This window comes from Mugil cephalus, chromosome 23 (genome assembly GCF_022458985.1).
Source record: "Mugil cephalus isolate CIBA_MC_2020 chromosome 23, CIBA_Mcephalus_1.1, whole genome shotgun sequence".
Taxonomy (NCBI): Eukaryota; Metazoa; Chordata; class Actinopteri; order Mugiliformes; family Mugilidae; genus Mugil; species Mugil cephalus.
The window spans coordinates 4,873,010-4,898,579 of record NC_061792.1 but is presented as its reverse complement, the minus strand read 5'-3'; the positions used below and the strand labels follow the sequence as shown (position 1 = coordinate 4,898,579).

General features: G+C 43.8%; 2 protein-coding genes and 1 long non-coding RNA gene across 6 annotated transcripts in view; 2 read left to right on the top strand and 1 right to left on the bottom strand.

Annotated features, from left to right (window-relative positions):
* Nucleotides 1-15,735, bottom strand: part of LOC125000900 (receptor tyrosine-protein kinase erbB-4-like) — a 264,556-nt gene extending 248,821 nt beyond the window's left edge. For all 4 annotated transcript variants that reach the window (XM_047576651.1, XM_047576648.1, XM_047576650.1 and 1 more), the window contains exon 1: nucleotides 15,371-15,735. In XM_047576651.1, coding sequence (XP_047432607.1) covers nucleotides 15,371-15,434 — 64 coding nt within the window. In that variant the 5' untranslated portion in view covers nucleotides 15,435-15,735. The remainder of the gene's footprint in view (nucleotides 1-15,370) is intronic.
* LOC125000901 lies at nucleotides 11,221-13,184 on the top strand. Its single transcript, XR_007111412.1, has 3 exons — nucleotides 11,221-11,524; nucleotides 12,371-12,470; nucleotides 12,566-13,184. It is a non-coding gene; the product is annotated as an uncharacterized LOC125000901 (long non-coding RNA).
* Nucleotides 15,736-18,383: 2,648 nt separating the features above from the next.
* LOC125000599 (receptor activity-modifying protein 1-like) lies at nucleotides 18,384-25,420 on the top strand. The gene is made up of 3 exons (XM_047576120.1): nucleotides 18,384-18,701; nucleotides 20,098-20,236; nucleotides 24,944-25,420. The coding sequence occupies exons 1-3, from the start codon at nucleotides 18,647-18,649 to the stop codon at nucleotides 25,197-25,199; spliced, it is 450 nt and encodes a 149-aa protein (XP_047432076.1). The 5' UTR covers nucleotides 18,384-18,646; the 3' UTR covers nucleotides 25,200-25,420.
* The last annotated feature ends 150 nt before the right edge of the window (nucleotides 25,421-25,570 follow it).

Sequence of the window (25,570 nt, the reverse complement as noted above, 5' to 3'; positions counted from 1 at the left end):
CACGTTTTATAGTTTTTTTAGAGTAAAAATTAATTTATTAATGATCCTACTGGCAATGCACAAACTAGGCAAACTGTTTCTTTATGGACCTAGCTTTGCACATGTACTAAGAAGTACCTTCATCAAACTTCTGCCGTAAGCACTACCGTCAGAAACCTCACTGTGAAAATCAAAGTATGTGGGCAAAAGTGTTCAAGTACTTCTGGGCTATACAATGTATGTTTGCAGCAAGTCAATGATTGCTTTGGATTGCTGGCATTAAAGCAGCTCAGGGTAATTAATGAGAAGAAAGCTTAGGAGAGCTTAGATTCTATTAGTGGTACGTAGAGGCTACAAAAGCTGTAGCAACGTGTATCTGAGCCAAAGTACTGGTTCCGCTCATTTCCCCCCTGAAGAAGGCGCTACGATCACCTGCTCCGAACAGGACCCACCCTAGGTTAGTCCTTGGAGCCTGCGGAAGTCACGTACGTACAACGCCACGAGTTACCCACACGCATGCTAACACCGCTCACAGCTGATGCCGGTCGGGAGCAGTGGCCTTGAGACACAGGGCTCTAATTAAGCAAATGAGAGAATCGCAGTGGGCAGATGGCAAGAGAAGAAGAAAAGGCAAATAGTCACACTTCCTCCTCTGTCTGCCTTCCTCGCCCTCAGGGCTGCAACTGTTTCCTATCAGCTCCTCTTCTGCCTTTTCCTGGTAATTCCGTGGGAGAGCGCACGTCACGCTCGCTGTCGAGGTCGCTGTCTTTTATTTATGCCGTTTATCTCCGTCTCTATTGCACTGTAGACCCATGTCACATGTCCTGCAAGTAGATATCGCTCCCCAGAGAGGAAATGAAACCTCCCGGTAAAGAGGGAAATGATGCATGACTGTGTATCTAGCATGTTCCTGTGTAGGACAAACTGCATATCTTGCTCCCTTCACCTATTTCATGTCAGTGTATTCTCTGTGTCACAGCCTGAAAGTGTCTGTGTCTAGGTGTGTATTCTCTATCTGGCTCTTTTGATCTCCCTGTCTTATCTTCACTCAACGATTTTTTTTTTTTGCGACAAATATGGGTAGCTCAGTCAAACCGTGACATTTAATCTGAGTGAGGCAGCGGAGACAAAAATCATCTGCTGCTGGTGCATCGTGCAGAACTGCAGAGATTCGGAAATGAGTACATTCACTTAAAGCACTCAATTTGCCTAATTCTTAGGAGTAATGAAATAATACCCAGTCATTAAATTCTACTTATGGCCTAAATGGCTCAACCTCAACAAGACTGTAAAAAAAAAGAAAAAAAAAAAAAAAAGCTGACACTACGAGTCGGCTGCAGTCTAGGTCATAAGCGCCACCTCCTTCATTTATTTATTGGAAAGTTTCTCATCATTTTCAAGATCCCTGGGAATCTAACTTCGATTTGACCGCTTGAAGAAAGAAGATGCTACATCAATTTTTGCTTCAATCTATGGTTCAGACTAGCTTGAACCCTTGTCAATAAAGTTGTGGGAAAAAGGTCTTCTTCTACTGTTATGTTGCCAGCTGATCACTTTGTCAAAGAATAGAAATAAACTATTCTGACTGATGTTTTGGGCCATGACGTCACCAGACCATTTTATTAAGAGTCCATGTAAACAGTTAAGTTGGAAACTGAGCAGTCCCACTCTTGACTTTCCTCAAATGGACAAGGCAATAACTAAAAATGATGCGGCGTATAATCTAGCATGCCTCTTTGTACCGTTATCTCATCACAAACAGCGTAACAAAGCTTGTCGTTTCCTGCTCCAACCGTTTCAAATTCATGGTGTAATAATGCCAAAACACTGGCAGGCTTTTATTGTGAAAGGGTCTTAAGAAATGCAATCTACAAAACACAGTCATTAGTCATTCTTGCCAAATCATCTGAGACTAAAAGCTTAGAGACAACAACTAATCAGGACGGTTAAAAAAAAGAAAAAATACTCTCACTCTGCTCTCCAAATAGTGACTGATGAGTAGCATTTTTTTTTTTAACTTAATTGGATTTAAAGTGTTTCCCTGACTGGAAAAACCTCTAAAAGCACTCCATAATCCGGCACAAACAGCTATGACAGACCACAACAATGAGTTTAGCGAGTGAACCTGTTTGTATGCCCCACTGCCCTGCGGTTGAAACATGATTTGGATGAAGTGAAAGCCTTTTTGAGAATTTCATTTTCAAGTGGAACACGGGCTCGGGGAAGGGCAGCGGCGTGACGGCGTGGAGCGGCGTCTGAACCGCGGGACGGCAGAACCACGTGGGCTTCCGCTCAATTTGCCTTTGTGTTTATCTCCGCTTCTCTAAATGTCTCACTGTCTGTCTTTTATACTTTTTCCTCTATCCCTGTCTTCATTCTCGGGATTTTCTCACAGTCCTTATCTGCAGGGAAACACATGAATACGTGCAACGAGGCTGGAATTTAATGGACTCAGAATGAACTTCGGGCATAGGAACATCAAGACATTTCAAGTATTGGAATATCAATTTATATCAAATAAAGCTACTCTGATCAGTGCTTTTCAAGACATTTTTACAACTTAACTTTGTTGTTGTGTTGCTGTGTTATTAGACTAACATCTTTAGATTCAGGAGACATTGTGTTTCCATTTGAATACTCAAAATGTCATTGTATGCCTTCTTGAAAAGTGTATAAACAAACACTTTTTCCCAAGTTTTCTTTCCCCAAATACTTGCCAAGGGCTGTAGTGAGGATTACTCTACAACTATTAAAGTTGCTCTTGACACTACGTTTACCTAGCCTTTGGCTTGAGAACATAAACTTCCAAAACAAAGAATGTGTTATGAAGTAGAGATTTAGGTTTTGCCAGATGTGGGCATATAGGGGGACAGTCATGCTCTGATGAAATGAGTTGCATTTTGGGAAAAGTAGGATTCGGTGTTGTATTATCACCTTTTGACCCTAATGGGCTGCAGAGTAATGAGACTGGCCGGCATCCCTTGGGGTCGTCCCTTGGCTTGTTTGGCTTCGGAACGGGCGATCGCCTTGGCATGATACCAGGTCTTTGGCAGCTTGGAATCACGGAGACATGCAGAGAGGAAGGAGCACGGCCAGTTGGTTGCCTTCTTGCCTCTGTGTTTAATGTACTCTGCATGGATGTTGTAGCACCACCTTGAAAAGCAGTGGACAACCCTCAACCGGCTGAGGACAGGGGTCTAGCGGACAGCGCCTACCGTGAATGCAGAGGCCCACTACAGCTCCCAAATATACCGGCCACAAAAGGGTGATTGTGGCCTTATTGACATGGACAATGACACATTGGATTGACTTGCTGCAATGGAGCTGAAGATCTAGGGACATACGCAAGAAGAAGAACCTTTTGACCAACATGATGTGCTTGGGCTAAAGGTAGGAATCTTCAAGGAATGCATTTGCTTAACCCTAGCACATGTGGAAAATCCTCATTATGTCCCAGAGTACATTTCCACGTCCTCTGTTTTAACCTCACTTAAAATCTTCAAGGTCTAGTTTACCCTGAACCGCCGCCGACCATGGTGCAAGAAGGGAGTTTGCGTCCATCACCGTCCACTGCAACTCAGATTTAACGTCCATACTGTAGTTCTGGTCTTGGACCACAAGCCGTACTTGGTTCTAGACTAGAAAAACCTCTGTGCTGTTTCCCAGACAGTTTTCCTGGCAATTCCTTTGGGAGTGCTCAACATATCCCAGCTCCTGAATTCCACCTTTACAGAAGTCACTGGAGCAGCCCTTCTATACCAATATGGCTGAATGTCAAAGCTCAATGTCTCTGATCAAATAGAACCAAAATGCTAAAGCTGTAATAATTTATATTCACTCTTTGACCAGATTTACACCATGTCATCCGTGGTTTCTTGTTCCAAACCCCGTCGTTGTTTTTAGGCACAAATCTGAGAACAAACCCATCCTTCTGTATTCAAAGGCCTCATTTTGGAACCATCTTAACCAGTTACTCATGCCTTAGTCACAGGATTCCAGATATTTTTGGAAAAAAACAACAAATGAATCTCTTTGACAGATGTGTGTCGGAGACGTGTGTAAAATCCGGCTGGCGACGCGCTTCCGAAGACGCACCAGTTCAGATTAGATATGTGCATGCGTGGTTCATGCCTTTTCTTCAGGTGCAAACAACACGTGCGACCCCATTAGCATTATCCAGGGAGACCAAACAAAACAGGGCCGCGTATGTGCGTGACACATCCCACTGATCGTGACACACTTCACACAACCGCACAATAGACACTTGACAATTGCGAGCCTTGGCACACAGAAACCCAAACACACCAACACACACACACACATCATGAGCCTGTGTGGCCCCGGCGCTGATTAATTGGAGCGTTCAGCAGCGGTGATGGCTGTACTCCTCAGAGACAACACACTGTCTCTCTCATTCCACCTTACCCTCTGCTGGACACCTCCTTCCTCAACTGAAATTAGTCCACCTCTCTCGCTTTACCTCGCCGCCATTGTGCCTCCCATCTTGCAAATGACCCTGCCGTCGGATCACCTTGCCAGGGGCCTTCTAGCCGCGGAGCAAGCGGTTAAGGCTGCGGCGCAGAGGAGCACTTAGGTTTTGTGCATGAGCGCCCGAGAGCGTGTTTTTCCGCCTCGCGGCTTCAGACAAATTAACGAACCGATGCGCAAACCCCGTAGAAATGCACAAACACATCCTTATAAACGCACTCCTTCCAGTGCTCTCTCTGCTTCTCCTCACCGCTGAAGGTGACTCAACCTCCACGCATAACTAGAAAAGAGCCCGGCCAAGGTTTTCTCCCCCGCAAGTTTTATGTACCTTTAAACCTGCCGAAAGGAGCAGCCATATTTCTGCTGGGCCGCAAGGTGACTTCAGAGAGAAAGGAAGAAAAAAAAAGTGTGGAGGGTAATGAGAATAAAAAGAACAAGTGGCAACAGAGAAAGAGTCTCCACCTCTGGTCAAGGCATTGTTGCACGGCAACGACCCACAATCCCTCACGGTCGCCCTCCTCTCTCGTCACCATTGTCTCCCGCTCATCCTATCATGCTCGCTCCTTATCTATCCTTTGAGACTTTCCATCTCTTTTACCTCCGCTTTGTCTCGCTTTGTCTAGTCCCCCCCCCAACTCCTCGCTCTCGAACACACACACCTCCACCTTTCCTCTCTGCCTCCCGCGCTCTATTCCCACCCTCCCCGGTCGGCTGTCATGGCTGCCACTTTCTCGCGCCCACTCATTTATTACAGGTCACCGTCGCACGAGGAGGGGCCACTGGAAAAGGACAGCGCGCTCTCGCTCATGCATTATACATAGACGCGCTGTACTGTACGTGAAACAAACACACAAAGGGCGACGAATGTGTGCAGAATTTTTTGCAAATTGCAACATCCCACACGCACAAAGACGCAAACACCGAGACACGTGTAGGAAGACTTGCTAATGGGTGCATAAAAATATCCACCGATGCACAAATAAACCGGTGCCAAATCAGAGCCTCCGGGAAGTAGGGATAAAATTAACACATTTAGATTATTATGGCAACAAAAAGTCTACCGTGGTCCGAAAGCATCAGAACAAATCAGGAGTAGTTTGTGAGCAAGCCAAACTAAACCGAAAAAAAAAAAAGTTCTGACTCCCGTGAACTTGTCTTCTCGGGCAAGGCTTGCCCTCGGGTTATGCTATCTCATTCCTTCTCGCAGTTTTTAACCAACACGCTTTAAAATGCTTTATTTACTCTACAGCAAAAGTGCGTGCAGCAGCTGGAAAGTCTGGTGCAAAACACGGACACATAAAACTCACAAAAACACGTACCGCATCGGCCTCTTTTCATTACTTTGCACCGGTTTAATCTTGCAGAATTAGCCGCGAGTCCAGGAGAGGGATGCTCAGGTGTGCAGGATCTGGATTTGTGACCTTTACACGGTGTGGCATCTTCTCCGCCGATATTACATTTTAATCCTAGTTGCTGGTGCCGTAACGGGAAAAAGACACAATAATCTCTTGTTTTCTTTTCTCTCTTAATTGTGGGCGGATATTCAGAAACGGAACTAAAGCTGAGGGGGAAACAGGCTGGCAGAAGCAGCCTGGTAGACACAAAGTCGCACATGCCTAAGCATACAGAGTATCAATCACACACACACACACACACACTCGAGCACACACACGAAGTAACACACACTGTCACTGCGCCAGACAGATTAAGGCCTTGATTAAGGCGGGTGTCGCATAAAAGTCTTGGAACAGTAAATATCCTTAATTTGTAGTGTAATTAAACAGATTAGCTGCCGTGAATATCTTACTAGGGATTAGCTCGCACACAATGCACCAGGCGGGTTTGGCTACACACACAAAGTGCGTGCGTGTGTGTGTGTGTGTGTGTAGAGGGGGGGCTAATGAAAAACAACATAACTTGATTGCCATAAGTCGATGCGTGTGTATGTGAAGTGTGAGCACAATGAGGACAAAAATCTGCAGGTCGTGGGTGAATAGTGCGATCGACGCATTCACCGATTAGACACCAGTGATCATTTCTCTTCTGTTCACAGACTTTTATTAAGACGAAAGCCATTGTCAAGGTTACAGGGGGAAAAAAATCCTATTGTGATTCTAATGCCCTTCCATTGTGGCGCGCCGAGAGCCAGAACAGAAAGCAAGGGAAGCAAGTGGGGGAATTAAAAAAAAAAAGAAAGAAATAAAAAGGCAAAGGAACCGAGAGAAAGAGCCCTGTACTGAAAGACAGAGTCGATGGCACTTGATCCTGCTCCGCTGAGGAAGTGCTGCCAATCAAAGGGAGCTGAACACTGTCCCACTTCCTGTGTTGGCCCAGTGCCCGAGAACAGCAGTGAAAATGTCATTTCAAAAGCTTGTATAGCACAAACACACAAATACATGCATACACGCATATTTGTGCATATATACAGACTCCTTATAAGTCAACCACAGGTCTTGGGCAAACCTAAATCGTATGCTAACCCTTGGGTAAAACATGCTAACAGCTGCAGAGGATGAAATACTCTGTAGTTCTTTTCAGATTTTGTGTCAAGACTTTGAGATTTTCACGTTATGGCCTAGGTTATGCAGTTTTCACAGTTTGGTTCTGAACAGGTAGCATGCATTCTTATCATGTTTTAGTAGGTGTGCTAACATATTTGACTGTGTAGCTTAACCCATGCGATAACGTTTTGTCTTGACACAAAAGTTTAGTAGGCTTTTAGCAGTTTTTAGCAGCAAATTGCTAATGGTTTTGCTCTGAACAAAAAGCACACAGTGGTTTATCAAAAAACGGCTAAAATATATTTTCTGACAAAAACTTTGAGTTAAGTTGAAACTAAACTTTTAGCAATTGTGTTACAACCCACTACGGTAACTTTGCAATTAGCTGAAGAAAACCGCTTGACTTAAACCAGAGCAAAATGTCTTGTCAGAGTTTTGACAACTCTAAACTTTAGGATCTTTTAACAGGTAATTGCTAACAGTTTGGTTATGAGCAGACAGCATACTGCTATCAAAATATGATAGAATATGCTAAAATTTGAAGCGAAGTGTATCACAGTCTAGAAACAAAGTGTTGATGCAGACTCTTGCTCAGAACTGTTAGTAATTACCTGATGAAAACTGTCACAAGTCTTGACACAAAGTTTTACCAGTTTTTAGCAAGTACTTGCCAACAGTTTGAGTCTGGGCAGGTAGGTCCGACAGTGGGTCTCTAAAACAAAAATAATTGCTAAAATATGCTTTTTGACACAGAATTTGGCAATTTGTCATTTGAAGTGTTGACATGGAATTTTAGCATCTTTCAGCAGTTTTTTGATTGGCCCACGGTACGCTAACGCCTTAATTTGGAACCAAACTGTTTGAAATTATCAAGTGAAAACAGTTTGACTAAACAGAGAGTTAAACAAGAATAAAGTCTTGACAGATTCAGTTATAAACTTCCCTCTGAAGGCCTAGATATAGACACACACACCAACAGAGACACATACACATGTTAGCATGTAAATAAAAAGCAGAAATCTTATGCTAACACTTGGGTAAAACATGCTAACAATTACAGAGGATGAAATACTCTGTAGTTCTTTTCAGATTTTGTGTCAAGACTTTGGGATTTTCATGTTATGTCCTGGGTTAAGTTAAGCAGTTTTCACAGTTTGGTTCTGAACAGGCAGCATACAATCTTAGCATGATATAGTAGGTGCACTAACAGATTTTCTAACAGTCCAACGGAATTTATCAGAAATAAACCTAGTGTATGGTGCTTAGAGTGTCAGCAATTAGTTGATGAAAACTACATAGTTTAACCCAGGCGATAACATTGTATCAAAGTCTTGACCAAAAAGTTTAACAAGGTTTTAGCAGTTTTTAGCAGCAGACTGCTAATGGCTAAAATATGTTTTCTGAAATAAAATTTAATGTAAAATTATCCATCAAACTTTTGAGACAGGGTTGAAACTAAGCTTTTAGCAAATATGATTGTAAGCCCACTCTGTGGCAACTTCTAAATACAAACTGTTAGCAATTAGCTGAAGGAAACCGCCCGGAGCAAAATTTCTTGTCGACGTTTTGAGAACTTTAAGCTTCAGCTGTCAAAATATGCTAAAATGTAAGCGAAGTGTATCACAGTCTTGACACAAATTGTTGATGCAGACTCTTGCTCAAAACCAAACTGTTAGCGATTAGCTGACGAAAACCGTCACAAAGTTTTTCCAGTATTAAGCAGCAACTTGCCAACAGTTTGAGTCTGGGCAGGTAGGCCTGATGGTGGGTTTCTAAAGAAAAAAAAAAGCTAAAATATGCTTTTTGACACAGAATTTGGCAATTTGATATTTGAAGTGTTGACATGGAATTTTAACATCTTTCAGCAGTTTTTTTTTTTTTTTTTTTGATTAGCGCACGGTACGCTAACGCCTTCGTTCAGAACCAAACTGTTTGCAGTTATCAAGTGAAAACGGGTTGACTTAACAGAGAGTGAAACAAAAATAAAGTCTTGACAGATTCAGTTATAAACCTCCCTCTGAAGGCCTGACAGGCCTAGATGTAGACACACACACCAACAGAGACACATACACATGTTAGCATGTAAATGACAGTTTGAGTGGTGTATGAAGGAGCTGCCGACAGCATGTTGTCCATGAAACAAATTGGGTGTCGTAATTAAAGGGGGGAAAATGAGCTGTTTTCCATTCTCTGTGCGCACTCGGTGACAGCCTCGCACACACGACTAATGAAATACAGAGCTAGAAGTGTGTGTGTGTGCAAAAGACAGACAGGGAAGAGGGAGAGAGGAAAGGACAAAGGAGAAGAAATAAAAGAAGCTGAAAGAAAAAGCCGGAGCAGTGGAAGGGGAATGAAACGGAGCAGGGAAATAAAATGGAGACACGATGAGAGATGTTAATGGATTAGAACAGGACGGAGACAAGGTGTGTGTGAGGGAGGAAGAGAGAAGCGGAAAAAAGGGAAAAAGAGATGACAAATGGTGTGAGATGGAAAGTGGAAGAGAGCTAATGAAATAAAGGACAAAGTAAAGAAGGGTTCCTATACGAGAAGAGTAACTTGCACTGCTAGGCGGGAACTTTGAGTGTGCGCATGTGTGTGTGTTTTGTGAGTGTGTAGGAAGCCCCTCAGACGCAGGATGGAGGCATTTGTCTCTGAGTGGAATTACAAGTGGCGGGCCGAACAAACCCTCCAGAGGTCTGGGAGAAGCAGAAGTGGGAAGGAAAAAAAACGATTCCTTTCCTGTCCTTTTTCTTTTCCTGGGCCATGCCTAGCTTGGACTGCATGTGAAAGGGAGAAATCAGAAACTCAAGCTATACTCAAGACTTAAAACCCCCTAAAAACAAGGCGTCCTATGCTTCTTCACCCATCATGACTCCTGAGCGTTTGCATGCGTATACGAGAGACGGACTCAGCGTGCAGACAGCGTGGACATAAGGGAGTGTACAGTAAATCGCCACGCATGGGTGCATCTTCTTTGTGTGATCTCAGCCCTCCAGAAAAAAAAGGGGACATCTGTGCCAGGCTTCCAGTCTTCAACTGGCCAATCTAACTCACACTAGGAATTGGCACCGGACGCCTCGGCACAACCAAAGCCAACCCTGCTCATCATTAGGAAGCAAAAGCATGGGGGTCCGAAAGTCTGTCCTGCCAAACGCGCGAACACGGAGCCAGCGACGGAGAGGGACTGAGAAGCTCGGGGATGATTACGGAGGCCAGCGAAGGCCGCTATTCCGCGTCCGATTCTTGGACGCCTTCCCTTCGCACGCTGTGCAGTTGTGATTCCGCATGTAAATATTTGGGCGGTACGCAAACTCAAAAGAACAGAAGCCCCTCTGTACAGCTGGCGGGCAAACAAAATGTCAAGCAAACAGGCCTCTGACGTTGGCTTTTCGAATGCCTGGGAAAAAGAGACAAAAAGATTTTTTTTTTTTCAGAGGGAACAGCGTCATCTTTGTTCGGCCCGTGCAGATAATAATCTAAGCGCTGATTCAGGCGCAGAGTACCATAAGACGTAGTGTACTGCTGTCTCAGGCCTTGGAAGAGCGTTCCATCACCCCCACGCGTCACATACTCATTTGTAAGGCATCCCTTGCGGCCTGCCGAGACTGTCCAGCAATGACAGAGGAAGCAAATAACACCCAACACCTCAATGTCACCCTCACCGAACCGCAATTATTATTCTGTTGCGCAAACTGCCATATCTTACACTTCCTTGCTCCCTTCCACCTGAAGACGAATGCACAGAATCCATACAAATCTCTATCGGCTCGTCAAAAGCTGACATATCTGACTAACATCCTCGCCAAAGCCTGGCACCAGTTGAGCTTGGCAGATATCAAGCCACGATAGCAATGTTGACTAATTTAGAGCAAGATTGAATTCTTTCACCCTCCTCATCTCTCATGCCGTCAAAGAAAGGGCTCTCGGTCTAGACTGATGCTATCAAAAAAAAGCTTAATTAGCTTGTAATAAATTCTCATTTCCGGCAGTCTTCTACAAAGCCTCAGCCAGCGCCACGGCTCCGTGGCGTGCTAGCTGACGAACGCCCAGTAATTTGATACTGGCATTCAGCGGGATTCCTTCTCCCCACCTCGCTCCCCCCTTCTCCCCTGGCCATTTCACAGGAGAGCACGCCTTTAAATGTCACCTAAACACACACACACACAAATGGACACACACACACACACACGTGCGAATGCAGCATTTGTCAGACACTCTGTAGAGCTGCGGCGATTCAAATGTTTGAGCCGTTTGTTGCGGCAAGCGGACAAACGGACACAGGTCTTACGAAGTTACTGGTGTCGTTTAATATAAAAAAGAAAAAGAGGTAAGACCTCGCTTCCAAACACAGAATCCTTGTTTCCATACTAATCAACAAGATTCTACCAAAAAGGAAGTTGTTCTAGAGAATGCCGACGTCTCCGACGTGACATTTTGTTGGCAGGCCTTCTCAAGATGCTACGTAGGGTTTGACTGAACACACATGACGGAACCCTCTTACAAGGACGGAGCTTGAAAGCACATTCATAACCTCGGAATTGTGAAAGTAGTTATGGGTGAGTAGTCTCTTGGAAACGCAGAACTACAAGGATGGCATGATTAATTAACTAGTTAGTTATTTTGATAAAGGATTGCGTGTTTTTCGTATATTTCTACTGGAAACTGAAAGGTTTAAGATTACTGGTCTAATTAGATGTTGCTCAAAAGAATACCATCATCTCTGATGTGACATTTTGTTGGCAGGTCTTCCTGAGAACCTAAACACCTATGTGTAAGAATGACCTACGAAAGTAAAAACAGTTTTAGTACTCGTGCTCTACTCAGCTTACTTAAAAGCTTTTATAGGGCTTTCAAAGATGACTCAAAAACGGGGCATGAGCAGTTTCAAACCTAGAATTACCTTTAATTACATTTCTGATACCCAGGACTTTCATAAAATTATTTTCATGAAATGTCAGGTATTACAATGGTCTTTTGTTGGCAGATCTTCTTGAGAAACTGAAAACCTAGGCACATGAATCGATGCGGACAGCTTATTCTTGACCTCACAAACGGCAAATTGTACTGAAGGTCGACTCACTAAGCTATGATGAATCAAGTAGTTTTTGATGATGGGTTGTATTAAAATGCCAGGTATTAGAGTAAACTGAACAGTTTTAGGTAAATGGTCTGATATTTCGTCGTTTAAGAGAATACCATCATCTATGACGCGACAGTTTGTCGGTAATCGTCAGAAAGCTAGGCGCAGGAATACGACTGAACCCCTCTCATGAGGATGGCCTTTATTCGCGACCTCAGAAACTGTAAATTGTATTCAAGCTCTGCTTAATAAACTCAGAAGCTTTTTATGGAGCTTCCAAAGATCACTAAATGGCAATGAAAAAGAGGAATGTCCATTTCAGACTTCATCATTCAATTATGTCCCGGATGCCTTGGGCTACAAAGACAGCATGATGAATTGAAAGCACTTTTTGATGATGGATTGATGGATTTTCATAAAATGTAAGTATTATAGTAAACAGAACAGTTTTAGATAAATGGTCTAATAATATATTGATCAAGAGAATACCATATTTGATGTGACCTTTTCTTGGCAGATCTTCAACCTGGCCTCATGAATTTGATTAAACCCCTTCCCGATGATGCGTTACATCTTATTTATGACCTGGGAAACTGTCAGGTGTACTCTGTGTGTACTTATTAAACTTAAAAGCAAACTGTTTTAAATTTAAAAAAAAAAAATACATCGTTCAAGAGAACACCATTGTCTTTGACGTGACATTTTCTCGGCGGATCTTCCAAGGGATGTACCTAGGTGAATGAATTTGACGGAACACGCAGGATGAGGCCGGAGCCGGACAGTTTATTCATGACCTCCGAAAACCATGAATTGCACTCAAGGTCCATTTACCTCACTTAAAAGCTTTCTTTTTTTTTTTTGTTTTTTTTTACAAAGCTTTCAAATGTCAAATGTCAATGGAAATAAAAATGAGGAATGTGCGGTTTCTAAATTTCATTACCTCTTGGATTCATAGGCCTAAAAGGATCACATGGTTAAGCAATCAGTAGGTTATTTCAATAAGAGGTGGAGGGTTTTTCATAAAATGTCTGTTATCCTTATTAAACGGAACTGTTTTGCATGAACTGTCCGCTCGTGATGAATCCTTCCGAACATTTTATAGGCAAAATGATGAATTTCGGCGATAACCGTCAGCTTACTCGATAACACACAGCAATAGTTATTAGTTGCACCTCTGGGCCCACTCTTCTGCCCAATCAATAGTTCACTTTACTTCCTTTGGACTCGCGTTATCTGGGAACGTCAGCCCGGACGACTCCAGCTCAATTGCTCACATCCGTCGGCCCTTTCGAGGCTTCGCTTCAAAAGGAACTGATCAGTGTTCGGATTGATCATCCGAACGCACTGACAATCCTGAGCTCAGAATCGTCTCGATGTTTATTTTATAAGGAAGCTTACAGAAGGGCAACACCTCCATGCTCCATGTGCTCACACGGCACATCACGCGCACAGTCGAGAGTACGCGTCTCGGTTGACTAAGCTGACTGGCAGGAATGCTACAGACATTCGTCTCGCAGCAGGGGCGGCGGGCAGACAGCTTCAATCTCCATTTTTAAGGCGAACATCACTAGCCTCGACTTCAACCTCCCATGCCTCTAAATGAGATTGATAAAAGATGCTGGGGATGAATTTGAACAACAACAACTACTATATCTCCACCCACCAACACCCCTACACATTGAACTTCCCAGGAGGCATAGCTCGGTTTCTTGTGTGGAATTTGCATCACAAATATCATGGATGGGAGTGTATGTGTGGAGGGAATAAATAAACCAGCAAGGGTGCCACTTTTCTTCCCCCGTTCACCCCGCCTGACGCCCGTCCAGCCTTGCACCCATCCACTCCGGTTTAACGGGCGGCTTTCAGCGAATTCAACCCAAGAGCCACACCATGAGCTAGCGGGGAAGGAGTTTGTGTGAGATCAGGAGATCGAGCCTGTCCCAGTCTGTCCTTGGAGGAAAGGGAAGGAGGGGGGAGAAAAGGCATCCTGGAATCCCATTTGTGCCTCTGAGAGTTCAGATTCACCAAACTTTCCCGTGTCGCCTCATGTTTTCCCTCCAGTTCAGCATCCCTTTGCCAAAGCTTCATCGAATCAATTAAGGAGGCAAATTCTGGCAGCGTGAACTTTTTATCACCCACAGTGTGAAACACATAACACCACAGAGCGAATGACTGGCGTGCATCTCGCAGTTTTGAGGTTATTCCAGAAACCAAAAGAAAAAAAAGAAAAAAAGCCAGACTGTGAATAAAACCAGACTTGAACGTCTGGGGCTGCGCACTTCAAATCATTAATTTCGTGACTAAACAGTGAGGGTTTTATTGCAATCAGTGCACCGTCACAGCAAACTTAACACGTAAAGGGGGCAGACATCACAGCAAAACTGTCCGCAAATATCCTCAAGGAGTGCCAAAAGGGAAAAATCATCGCAAGCTCATATATAACAATATCTTTAACTTGACTACAAACTGACTACCGAGAGGCAACGAAAGCACTACTGCATGAACATTAAAGCGAATCTCGTCAAGGGACTACCACCGCAGGGGTCCTAATGATGAAAGCGAGATGTTTCCCCACATCGCCTCTATAGCCCCCCTCAGTGTTATCCGCTACATCTAAATTATTCAAAGACAGTAAGGAATAAAAAAAAAAAAAAAAAAACGGTGCCACTGCGCGGCTCAGTTTATATAAATTATCGCAAATAGCCGCGGTCTTCGGTCTATCAGAGTACGCTTTGGGGAATTAAATGGAAACGATGGCGCATTCATTCATATTTAAGGTATAATGTAAGCGAACTGAGCCGGGGAGCCATGTGCGCTAATATCGAAGATTCCCCAGTCTGTTATTGAAGATTGTAAATGAAATTAAATATATCTGACAGCAGATCTTGATCCAATCTGGCACTGAAGTATCACCAGATCCCCCACAAAAATCCTTACAATTTCCATTAAAGATCTAAATCAAGGGGGTTAATAAATAATAATAATAATAATAAAAAAAGGCGAGCGACTTTGGAGAGGTTTTTACGCATAGCTCCGACACGCTCCCAGGGGCTACTGAACCCTCAGTTTGCTGCAGGTGTGAGTGAGACTCGGCGAGGTGATTCCAGTGAACGCGGCTGGATATGAAGTTGCGCTAAGTTTGCAGAGCAAACAACGAGTGCCATCTCGGTGTATCGTCATTCAGAGAACGATTGCGGTGTTTGTTTGTTTTTCTAATGAACTCCTACCCTAAAAATTAGAAATAAAGGAAAGGACTGGCAGTTGGGGGTCGCTTTTGGAGTCACATCTGACTCGGGCACAGAGACGCGCATCCAAGACTCACCTGACTGTGCTGCACTCGACCGGATCACCACCAAAGTGACGAGGACGCAAGCCGGGAACTTCATCTTTGAAAAGCCTTTGCTCGTGTTTTTGTTAACTCCCAGTAACTCACATGTCCAATTAAGATATCCTCGTTGTGCGCGCACACAGAAATAAACAATCAAAAGAGAAAATATAGAGGAAAGGGGGGGGGGGGGGGGATCACGTAGGAGTCTTCTTGGTTTCCTGGCACAGTTTCCGTGCGCCCGTGGAGAGCTTTTTACGCGCCGCGTCTTGTTGTGTTTGTTTATCGGTTCCCAGTCCAGTGTTTAGGTCGCTTTCCACAGCGGACACTCTGAGCCATTTACTCCTCACACTGCCATTGCGCCCGTGGCTGGGAGGGAGAGGGGGAGAAGGGAAGGGAGGGGAGGGGAGGAGATGAGAGGGGGGGTGCGGAGCGTGTGCGTGTTGGGATGGCGCCTCCGAACACGCCTCCTCCGTGTGATCGACACCTTCTTCGACCTATTAATTCCCATCCAAAATGATAAGGAGCGTTTTGTCTTCCTCTTCTTCTTTCTTTCTTTCTTTCTTTTTTTTTTTTTTTATTTCTTGGAAGTCCGCCCACCTCACTTATCACCTCTCCTGATTGGCTATTACGCCTCATTGCGGCTGTCATTACACCTGTCAGGAGAAGGTCCTGCTTTGGGTTGCTTCTGGTTGGAGTGTACTCCAGCAGAAAATAATTATATATATTCATTTTTAGATGGAATTTAAAATAAAAATGCCTACTTTGGTCATGACTTTGTAGATCTGGGGCAGAATTATATATTGAAATGGAAATACAATTAAAAAATTGTTTGCTTAATTTGTGTTTAACGCCACCACACAGAAGAGAGAGAAAAAAAAGTTTCCTGCAGAGCCAGCAGGATCAGCCTCTGCAAATATCCACCACTAGAAGGCACAGCCTATTAAGTTTGACGATGCTGGTCCAAGAGGAGCTGCAGTGAAGGCAGAACAGTTTCAGGGCCGCTCGCTTTACAAGCCACCTTCCATCTGTGGACGGATGCGGAAGTATGGAACGAGGGCAAAATTGTATTGATTTGCGATCCGTGGAAGGTGAAAAGTCGGGCATGACTGGCTCTATTGCTAAATGACTCCACGGCTTTCGGGCAGCAGGGCTCGGGGAAAAAATAATAATGCTTGATAATTCCCCACAGTGCCAAAGAGCGGGATTATTTTGCGTCCTCTGCTGCTCTCTAGGGGAATTTGCGGGGAACTGCTCGAGTTTGGTTCTCTTCCAGATGCTGATGGACAAATAGCATGAGGGGCTTCAGGTTGTTCACGAACTCCAAAAGGCCACGAGATCTCAATAAAGGTGGTTCATCACTAACGGAAAGTAAAATAAGGGAGCTTCAGACAGATTCTTCCAGAGCACCTTGAAAGCTGATATCCTCAACCAAAAAAAGTCAAAAATACATAAAAATATGCAAAAATAATATATTTTTAAACGAATAATTAAGTCTTTTGACTTGGAGTTTAAAGGTCTTGCACTTCTACTGTACTTTTATTTGTTAAATGCGAAAATAATTTATTATTACACTTTTTTATACTGAAGGGAGAAAATGTAATGCATCTTTCTTTCTTTCTTTCTTTCTTTCTTTCTTTCTTTCTTTCTTTCTTTGTTGTTTAAAGAGAGCCCAAGTTTCATACCCTTTCCTTATAGTATCCTTTTTTTGTCTCTAACCTGTTTGAACCTTTTGCAAAAATTTGCAACACGCAAATCCATCAACATTTGAGCCTTCAATGGAGCTTCAACTACGCATTTCATATTTACTAAAGGTTCAAATAAAAGAAACTGGTGAGATTCTTGCATTTTCTATTTTATTTTACTGAAGCGGGGAAAATGGCGTCCTCTCTCCTTTTCTCCTTTCAAAGTATTGATTTTTTTCCCCTTTTTTAATAAAAATATCCCCTTTCTCCGGGGACACTAACAATCTTTGTGCAGTCTCGGTGGCTAGAAATAAAAGGTTTAATTATCACCATTGTGTGAGCTGATTAAAACTGTTTTAATGTGTTTTTGCAACCATGTAAATCCATTAACTTCTACGCTTTTTACTCCTTTTTTTTGTTATTTACCAATTTTTATTTTGATATCACTTCAAGATATTGAGAAACTTCTTTTGCAAATTTTTATTTCACTCTACGTGGATTTTTTATTTTATTTTATTATTATTAACACCAATTGTATGAAGAGAGTGTAAGTTTAGCACTAATAACGCAGAAGTACGTTTGGTGGTTTAAATGTGCGCCAGCTGACTGAAATCGAATTCCTACGAACACGCAAAACCAAACAAGTGTCAGCCCACGTTCAATAAAGGGAGACGCGTGAAAACGGTTATTTGAGCTACGGGATTCCAGCGCAGGCGGAGAGTCGCGCCGGGTGGCAGCACTATGCGCAGCAGCGCGGGGGAATACTAATGAGCGCCACCCCGCTCCTTGCACACAAATCTACAGATAAAACATTCAATTATAGACATTGCTGAGCCGATTTGTGCTGATATGAGTGCAAATGGGAATTCTGCCTTTGTGCTGTGCGAGTCACGCAGTACAGATGGTGCAAACCCAAAGATATATAAAAAAATGGGTAAAAATGTGCGTAATAGGATTTTTCATTAAGAACTCATTAATAGTCTGAGGGCATGTTATCTTAGAATTGAATTGTGCTGCTGTTATAATGCCGTTTTGCAGACATCAGCACTCAAATCAGAAACTACAAATCGTGGCAACTGTTTATTTAACTAATCTGTGGGTTTTGTGCGCGTCTATCCTGCATCCACGCGTCAAACCTCTCTAAAACAAATCAGATAGATTTGTTTAAGTGCTTCAACCTCTTGGTCAGTCAGTCCACAAATCAGAGTCGCCAGAAGTTTAAAACTCTCTGCTGCGCTCTGATGTCTTGCGCGCCGCGCGCCTTGCGAGCTCGGTGCCTTATTAGTTGACACTAATTTTGGACCCTGACCTTGTTCTGTCCCCGGCGAGCAGCTCCGACCGAGCAAGCAGCGCGACGAAGGGGGGCGTCGGGTGACAACAAACGCAGCTTCTATGTCTATTAAGGCCGAGGGGAAGGAGGCTGCCGCTGATAAAGGGGTCAAGGCGCGGGGCTGTTGTTTCGAATCGGTGCCTTTTGCTGGAATATCGGAGGAGGAGGTGGAGGAGGAGGAGGAATGAAGTGTGCGGTGTTGATCTCCAGGGAGTGAGGGGGGCGAGCGCAGCGCGTCTTGGAGTTTTGGTATCCAGCATGGCACCGGAGAGCGCGTCACTCCTGAGAGCGGGGCTTGTGTTGCTGATGGCAGGTGAGTGCGCGGAGGCCACGAAGTTTTAGCTGTTTAATCTCAAACTTAGCTTCAGTTTCTCTTGAAAGGTTCGATTTTTGAATGGAATCACACGCAGAACCGTTGGATTAACTGACGTAATGCGTATGACTTAAGAGTTTTCACGTTTCGCCTATGGATAAGCTCATTAAAGCTAAATATAAACGGTGGAAACAGCTGTTCCGTTTCTTATTTTGGCCTGGTGAAGCTCTATATGCGTTAAATGAATCAACTGGGTCTTGAACGTGCCAGATAAATCCCCCAAAATCTGCGAATTGAGCAGCTTCGCATGACTGAAAAGCCTTGACCTCTGCTCCCAAGCTCATTTATCTCTCAACGCCACAGAAGCACTCCACACTGCCAACACACTTCGCTTCTGAAGCATCTCCAGATTCTGCCGCTTTCAAGGAGCCAAAATGCACTTACAGCACGCGGGGAAACATAAATATTGAGCAGAATCCGTGATTAGACTGACGCCTGTCTCCAACCCGTCAAAACCAGAGGCCATCCGTGCATCTCCCGTGTTTTGCCCGTTTGTTTTGTTTTTTGTTTTTTTTTTCCTGTAAAATGCAATGCAATTCTGGTTAACAGCCAAGTTGGAAGGCGTCTCTGAATGTCAGATTTCCCCGGCAGAAGCAGCTGCCAACAGTCAAGCAGGTGAAACGAAGCCTCGCTCCAAGTCGACGGGCGATAAACAAACAAGCAGGAAGTCAATATTTTTGCAAAATTAGCATGCATATGTTCAGGCTTCTTTTGCACTGTAGCACTGTGTGTTTTTTTTTCCTGTAGCATCTTGTTCACTCCCCCCACCCCACCCCTTCCTCAACACTCCCACCTGTGTCAACACATTCAGTCCACACCGGAGTGTTTCACAGCCTGAAGAGACGGAGCAAACACAATGGGGCTCGCAGTTGGCCCTTATCAGGCTGGCGCAGGCCGAGATCCACCGTGTTTCCCGATCGCAACAACAACCTGTTCGTTTCCCCGCGCGGGGGCCTTTTTTCCGCCAGCTTAAGCCTCCCCCTCCTACTGTACCGCTCAGCGGTGATACATTCAGCCCGGAGTCCTGTGGGAAGGCTGCGGCCTGCCTCGACGTTAAGAGGCTGTTTACACGCGTCTCCGAAGTAAACAAATGGGATTGGGACTGCGCAAATTAAAATCTTTTCTTTCGAGAAAGTAGCAGCCTAATAGGGAAGAAATGGTCCAGCAGGAGTAAACACTGCCAGGACGTGACCTTGTTTGTTGCACAAACCTATTCTTAATTATGAAAGAATTAAACACTGTAGCGCATTGTAAAATCGTTTTTGTATCTTCACAATGAGACAGGTTGCATTTGAATTTTACTGTTTTATCTCTCGCTCCCTCTCTCTCTCTCTAGCTCAAGTTCTTCCATGCGTGTCCGGATGCGGCAGAGGTTTATACGAGAAGCTGATCAGCGAACTCTGCTTGGATAAGTTCAAATTGGACATGAGGGGACTGGATCGAGGATTGTGGTGCAGCTGGCTGGACACGATGGAGTGAGTTTACCAGCTGGGGATGGACCCAAAAAAAATAAGTCATTTAAGTATAAACAGGGTGGAGAAATAATACTGAAAAACTCTCGGAAATTTTTACTCACAAGTCAAGGATTTCCGCCAAATTCCCGGATGCTGGAGTTGCTGGAGGGAGTACGTAGGGTTGGTAGAGAAAGATGTGAGAAAAATCATTGTTTCATCACCAACCAAGAGAAAACTGCCACAAACACCAGTCAAGAATGACAAGGTCTAACAAAAATCATTATTAATTGCGTCAATTAATGCACGCAAACATGTAGCTCAAGGGCTATGGCGCAGTACACAAGGTGAGTCATTCGCCAATGGCGGGCGATTGGTGACCCTAGCTTTGGCAATGTGTCCCACACTAGTGCCACTATAGTGAGAAGCCTGTTCTCAGCTCAAGTTAGAATGTTGAATTGCCGGCAAGGTTTCCTGGTAAGGTGGACTTCTCCATTTGTAAAGTACGGCACAATACTTAAGTACTTTAATGGACACCTGTTGTGAAAACAACTGCAGACCAACCGATTGGAAAAATTATAGGGAGGTTAGCTCCATACAAGGTTTTTGAATTGCCGGCAAGGTTTCCTGGTAAGGTGGACTTCTCCATTTGTAAAGTACAGCACAATACTTAAGTACTTTAATGGACACCTGTTGTGAAAACAACTGCAGACCAACCGATTGGAAAGATTATAGGGAGGTTAGCTCCATACAAGGGTTTGTAGCTGTCATAGTCTCTGATCTAGCTTTTGAATGGTGGGATCAAGAACGGAACCTAACCGTCATAGAGTGAAGCCACGCTACTGACGACCAGTCCACACTTCCTCCTTCCATGGTTCTGTGGAAGAGAGTAACCCCACACCGCTAAAAAGGCCACGCACCCTTATGGGTGACAACAAAAGTGCTGCGTTGTGTGTGAACGTTTAAACCATTTAAAAGATAGAATTTGGAGATTTTCTCTGCTCCCCTCATGAGAGAAGGATAAAAACTGGAGAAACGTATGGCTTCATGCCAAAAAACAGGTGGACAAAGATGGAAGCCGAGGGACCCTGATTGTACACATTTGTAGCAAACATTAATCACGATGACGCTAACGTTAGCTAATGTCAGTCGTCAGAGTTGTTGGTTATGATGTTAAAAATTCCAAATTCATGCCATAAAGTCAAAGTAGTGAATGTTGATGCTGAGCTAAATATCCGGGTATGACGCCTCCATCCACTGCAAGCGATGTGGGCTTGTTCTTGGTCGGTAGTCTAGGTGGACATTTTTAAAATTATATCATATTTAAATTTTTCCACCCGAATGGGGGTGTGGATTAATTTGCCGTTGTCAACTACGGGACCGCTTCGTGAAGTGGTTGTCATGGCAACGGTAACATCACAACGTCACATCCTGTTTTTTTTTTTTAAAATACCTAACTAAAACCTCTCCTACGCTGCAGCCAGCCACCAGGGGGAACTCCACATGCTCGGGCTTCACTTTTTAGGGAGCTGTCATGGAGTCCATTTTTTGTACAGGCGAGGTTACAGTCAGCCTTGAATCCCAGCAGTTCCTTGATCCTTGTAGGATCGGTGTGTTAATCTTCCTTTGTTAATCGTTCTTTCCTTTGGCATCAGGGAGTTTCTGAGTTCAGGGAGCACTTCACTGCAGTGAAGGAAGGACTCACTTAACTGCTCTCAGCATGTTGCTCTGAGTCGAGTTCACTCTGGATTTAACGTCAGCCTGTGTTCAAGGACTGTCTGCCCTACGGTCATCTCAGTTTTACACCCACCATATCACTTGGTATATCTGTAAGACATTATATAAACACACAGTATACAGGGAGTCTGCACATGAGAGAAACTGTCTCACTGCTTGGTGGCTTCTTTTCCAAACACTAGCAGTCAGGGGACGAGTCAGACGGGAGGATGAAAGGAGCTTGGGGGCCCCGGTAGAGAAGCTACTGTCAAAACTGTGTGATTTCCCTCCTGGCTCACTGTCCTCTCTTGGTCCAGCAGCACATAATTGGCAGCAGTGCTATTTGTGTGTCTGTGTGTGCAGTTGTAGCCCTTCCTAAAAAAATAAAAATAAATAAGTAACACCAAAGAAGGACCGAACCTTGCAGAACGGAATCGCAAATTAGAAAAATATGCCGTCTATCAGCTAACACAAAGACATAAACACATTTAAAATACCAACTCTGCAGCTTTACAATATTGGAGAGGGGTGGGTGTGGGCTACTAAATATTCATAAGATATGAAAGGAATATTTGCCTGGAAAGAAAAAAATGGAACTTTAAAATTTGCCTGTAATTGCCATTACTGGCCTAAGTTGGCACTGTTCTGCAAATCTTCAGACGCCCATCTTTAGCTCTCTTCTCTTCGCATAGGCCCATACTGCATTTTTTTTTTTAAAGAAATGCAAAGGGGGATTTACCTCCTCCTTCTACACACTTGGCTTGTTTTTTGTTTTGTTTTTTTGTAAATGTTTATCCCGCTTTTAATCCCGTCCACTTGCTGACATAACAAATGTAGCGTCGGCCAACCGTGATCAAATCCCTAGGATCCAAATTACAGAGGCAAGATGAAAACAAAAAAATCTTTTTCGTTCAGTTGTTCTTGGACAAGCATAAGAAATCGACTTTTTCCGCAGCAGCCCTTACATACAAATGTACAGCAAAAGATTTGTCAGATTTTAAACAAATGATGTTTTGTATTGTTACTGTTATCCAAGCGAGACTGAGTCATTTGAATAATCCTCTATCGTTATCTTTTCTCTGTCCTAGATAACTATAGAACTATAGAACTATAGTTATTTTGCTAAACACGTACTTCTAAAAGGAAATAAACACTCCCTATGGGTTCATAGATTTTTGTTGAAGCGAAAGCCACATAAAACTAACATTTTGTTTTTTAAACTTGGCTTGTTAAGTGATCTGTCAGGCTTTCCTTATGGGTCTCCAGTGGCTCATTCAGCCCTAGGGCCAAAACACTGGTTTTCTCCACCCCTCCGTATTAGTATCCTTGTAATCCACAACCCTAAATTTTAACCCAACGCGAGACCAGACCGTAATCGCAACTACAAGCATGTGTCTTAAAGTATCACTCGTTGTTACCCTTTCCTCTGAACGGAATCCTGATCGCGGGTCTTAGAGCCGGGAGGAGCTTTCGGTGTTGATAGCCGGCTCTGTGGAGCATTAGAGTGAAATGGAAAACCCTGCAGCATTTGAAATGCAACACACAAACATCGACACGCAACACTGCAACATACCAATCCTGTAATTCACCTTGGCTTACACCCAACATGCTTGCAATAGCATCGGTTCCAGTAGTGTTTTGTTTAGTTTAAACCTGGTGTTTGCGTCATTGTGAGATATATTGGCTTTTTTTTTTAAGTCATTAGTTACGTTCTAGGCTTGGACTGCCTACCAACGGGCACCTGCTCAGGCACCTACGCTCCTTAAACTTGGGTTGTGGTGCTTCTATTAAAGAGGGAGCCATACGTCCTTTTTGTCCGCGTTTTAAATAACTTTATTAAGCCATGGAAAAACTGACATGTGGCCTGTAGAGAGAGTATGTTGCAGGACTACATTTAGAGTAACTGATGCAACAGTTATTTGAGTCGGTGCAATCAATGAAAAAAAAATAAATAAATAAAAAGTTGGGCAGACTTTAACTCAAGGGACTGAACTTTCCGATCACCATGCTTCCATTGACGCAGTTAAGAGCAGTGGTAGTCCAGAACAGAATCTCTCCTGGGTATGGTGCAAGGCCATACTGGGGGGGCGCTACATTGTTGGTATGCATCTCCGTTTCCCCTGTCCTCCACCACCTAACAGTTATATTTAGTTACGTTAAGCTCACTGGTAATTCTAGAACCCTCACCCTCCCCGTATCCGCAACTCCGTTTTAAACACACCAAGAGAAACTATTTCAATCTGAAGAAAGTTTCTGGAAGGCACTGTCGATAACCCTTCCAGACTTCCTCTGAACTCACCGGCATTTTTATTTAATTAATACTGCTACTACTCCGTTCAACCTCGGCCCTACGTGACCCCTTTAAGGAGTTGTAAATAGCAACTGTCAATCATTCAGTTGTCAAATCCTGTTTTTATAGTGTAAAATGAAACTTTGAACATACATCAGCATTATATTGACTATCCAAGATGACAAAAAATATATTTTAAAAAAAAAGTATGTGTACTATGTGTGGCCGAAGTCCCATTCACGAACACGAAGGAGGTGGAGCTTATGGCGTGTCCGGCAGCCAGCCACCAGGGGGAGCCCCCTATGCTTTTGGCTACACTTTTGAGGAGTTGTCACGGCATCCACTTTTTATACAGACTACGGCATAGGTCTTCAACAGGGGGTCTGCAAAATCTTTGGTTGATTAGACATTTTTCACCCCACAATTTTGCCCCATGAACTACACATTAACATGAATCCAACATATTTTAGTGAAGGGATAAATTGCGGCGAAGAAGTTATCTTTCAGTCAATACATTCAGCGATACAGGAACTGTCTCAACAACGCACCTTCACCCAGAGCGCCACAGTAGTCGAGACCTCTGTCAGGTTCCCCGCAATTGCCTATTCAGTCCCCAGGTGAAATCCCAGACGCATGCTACTATATATGTACCAGTTAGGCATGTTAAAACAAGTTTTACGCCAGTTAATGCAACCCTGCTGTGTTGTTTTTGTCGCCCCCCGCAGGATCTACGAGGGCCTGACAAACTGCACCTTCCAGGTGGCCTTGAGGATGGACTGCTTCTGGCCCAATCAGATAGTCGACCACTTCTTCATGCAGATCCACCAGGTCTACTTCCACGACTGCGCTCTGACCGGGCGACTCATTCACGACCCGCCCATCGGCATCGTCGCACCTTTCATAGCCGTGCCAGTGCTGATCACGTTGGTCATGACCGCCTTAGTGGTGTGGAGGAGTAAACGCACAGAGGGGGTGCTATAGGCTATAGGTGACTTGTGACATAACATGTGGACTCGGAACAAGCACATACCCAGAGAGTGTGCCAGAAAATATTTTTGTGTATTATGTGAAGCTGTATAATCTTGTACTTATTGTCATAAACTATACAAAATAATACGTAGTATTTTGTATAAAAACTTCAGTTTTTAGTGGACTCCATTATAAGAGTGTCAATGTATTAAAGTTTTTTGAGATTTAAGGGAGTTGGAGGACACGCATGTTAATTGCCATCTGTTCTCCTGGCACCAAACAACGTGTGGACACTTAATTAACACGCGGCTGGATGAACGATTCTTATCTTAAGTGTGGAGGGACAGTGACGAACAAGAACACGGACAGCAGAAAAGATGACG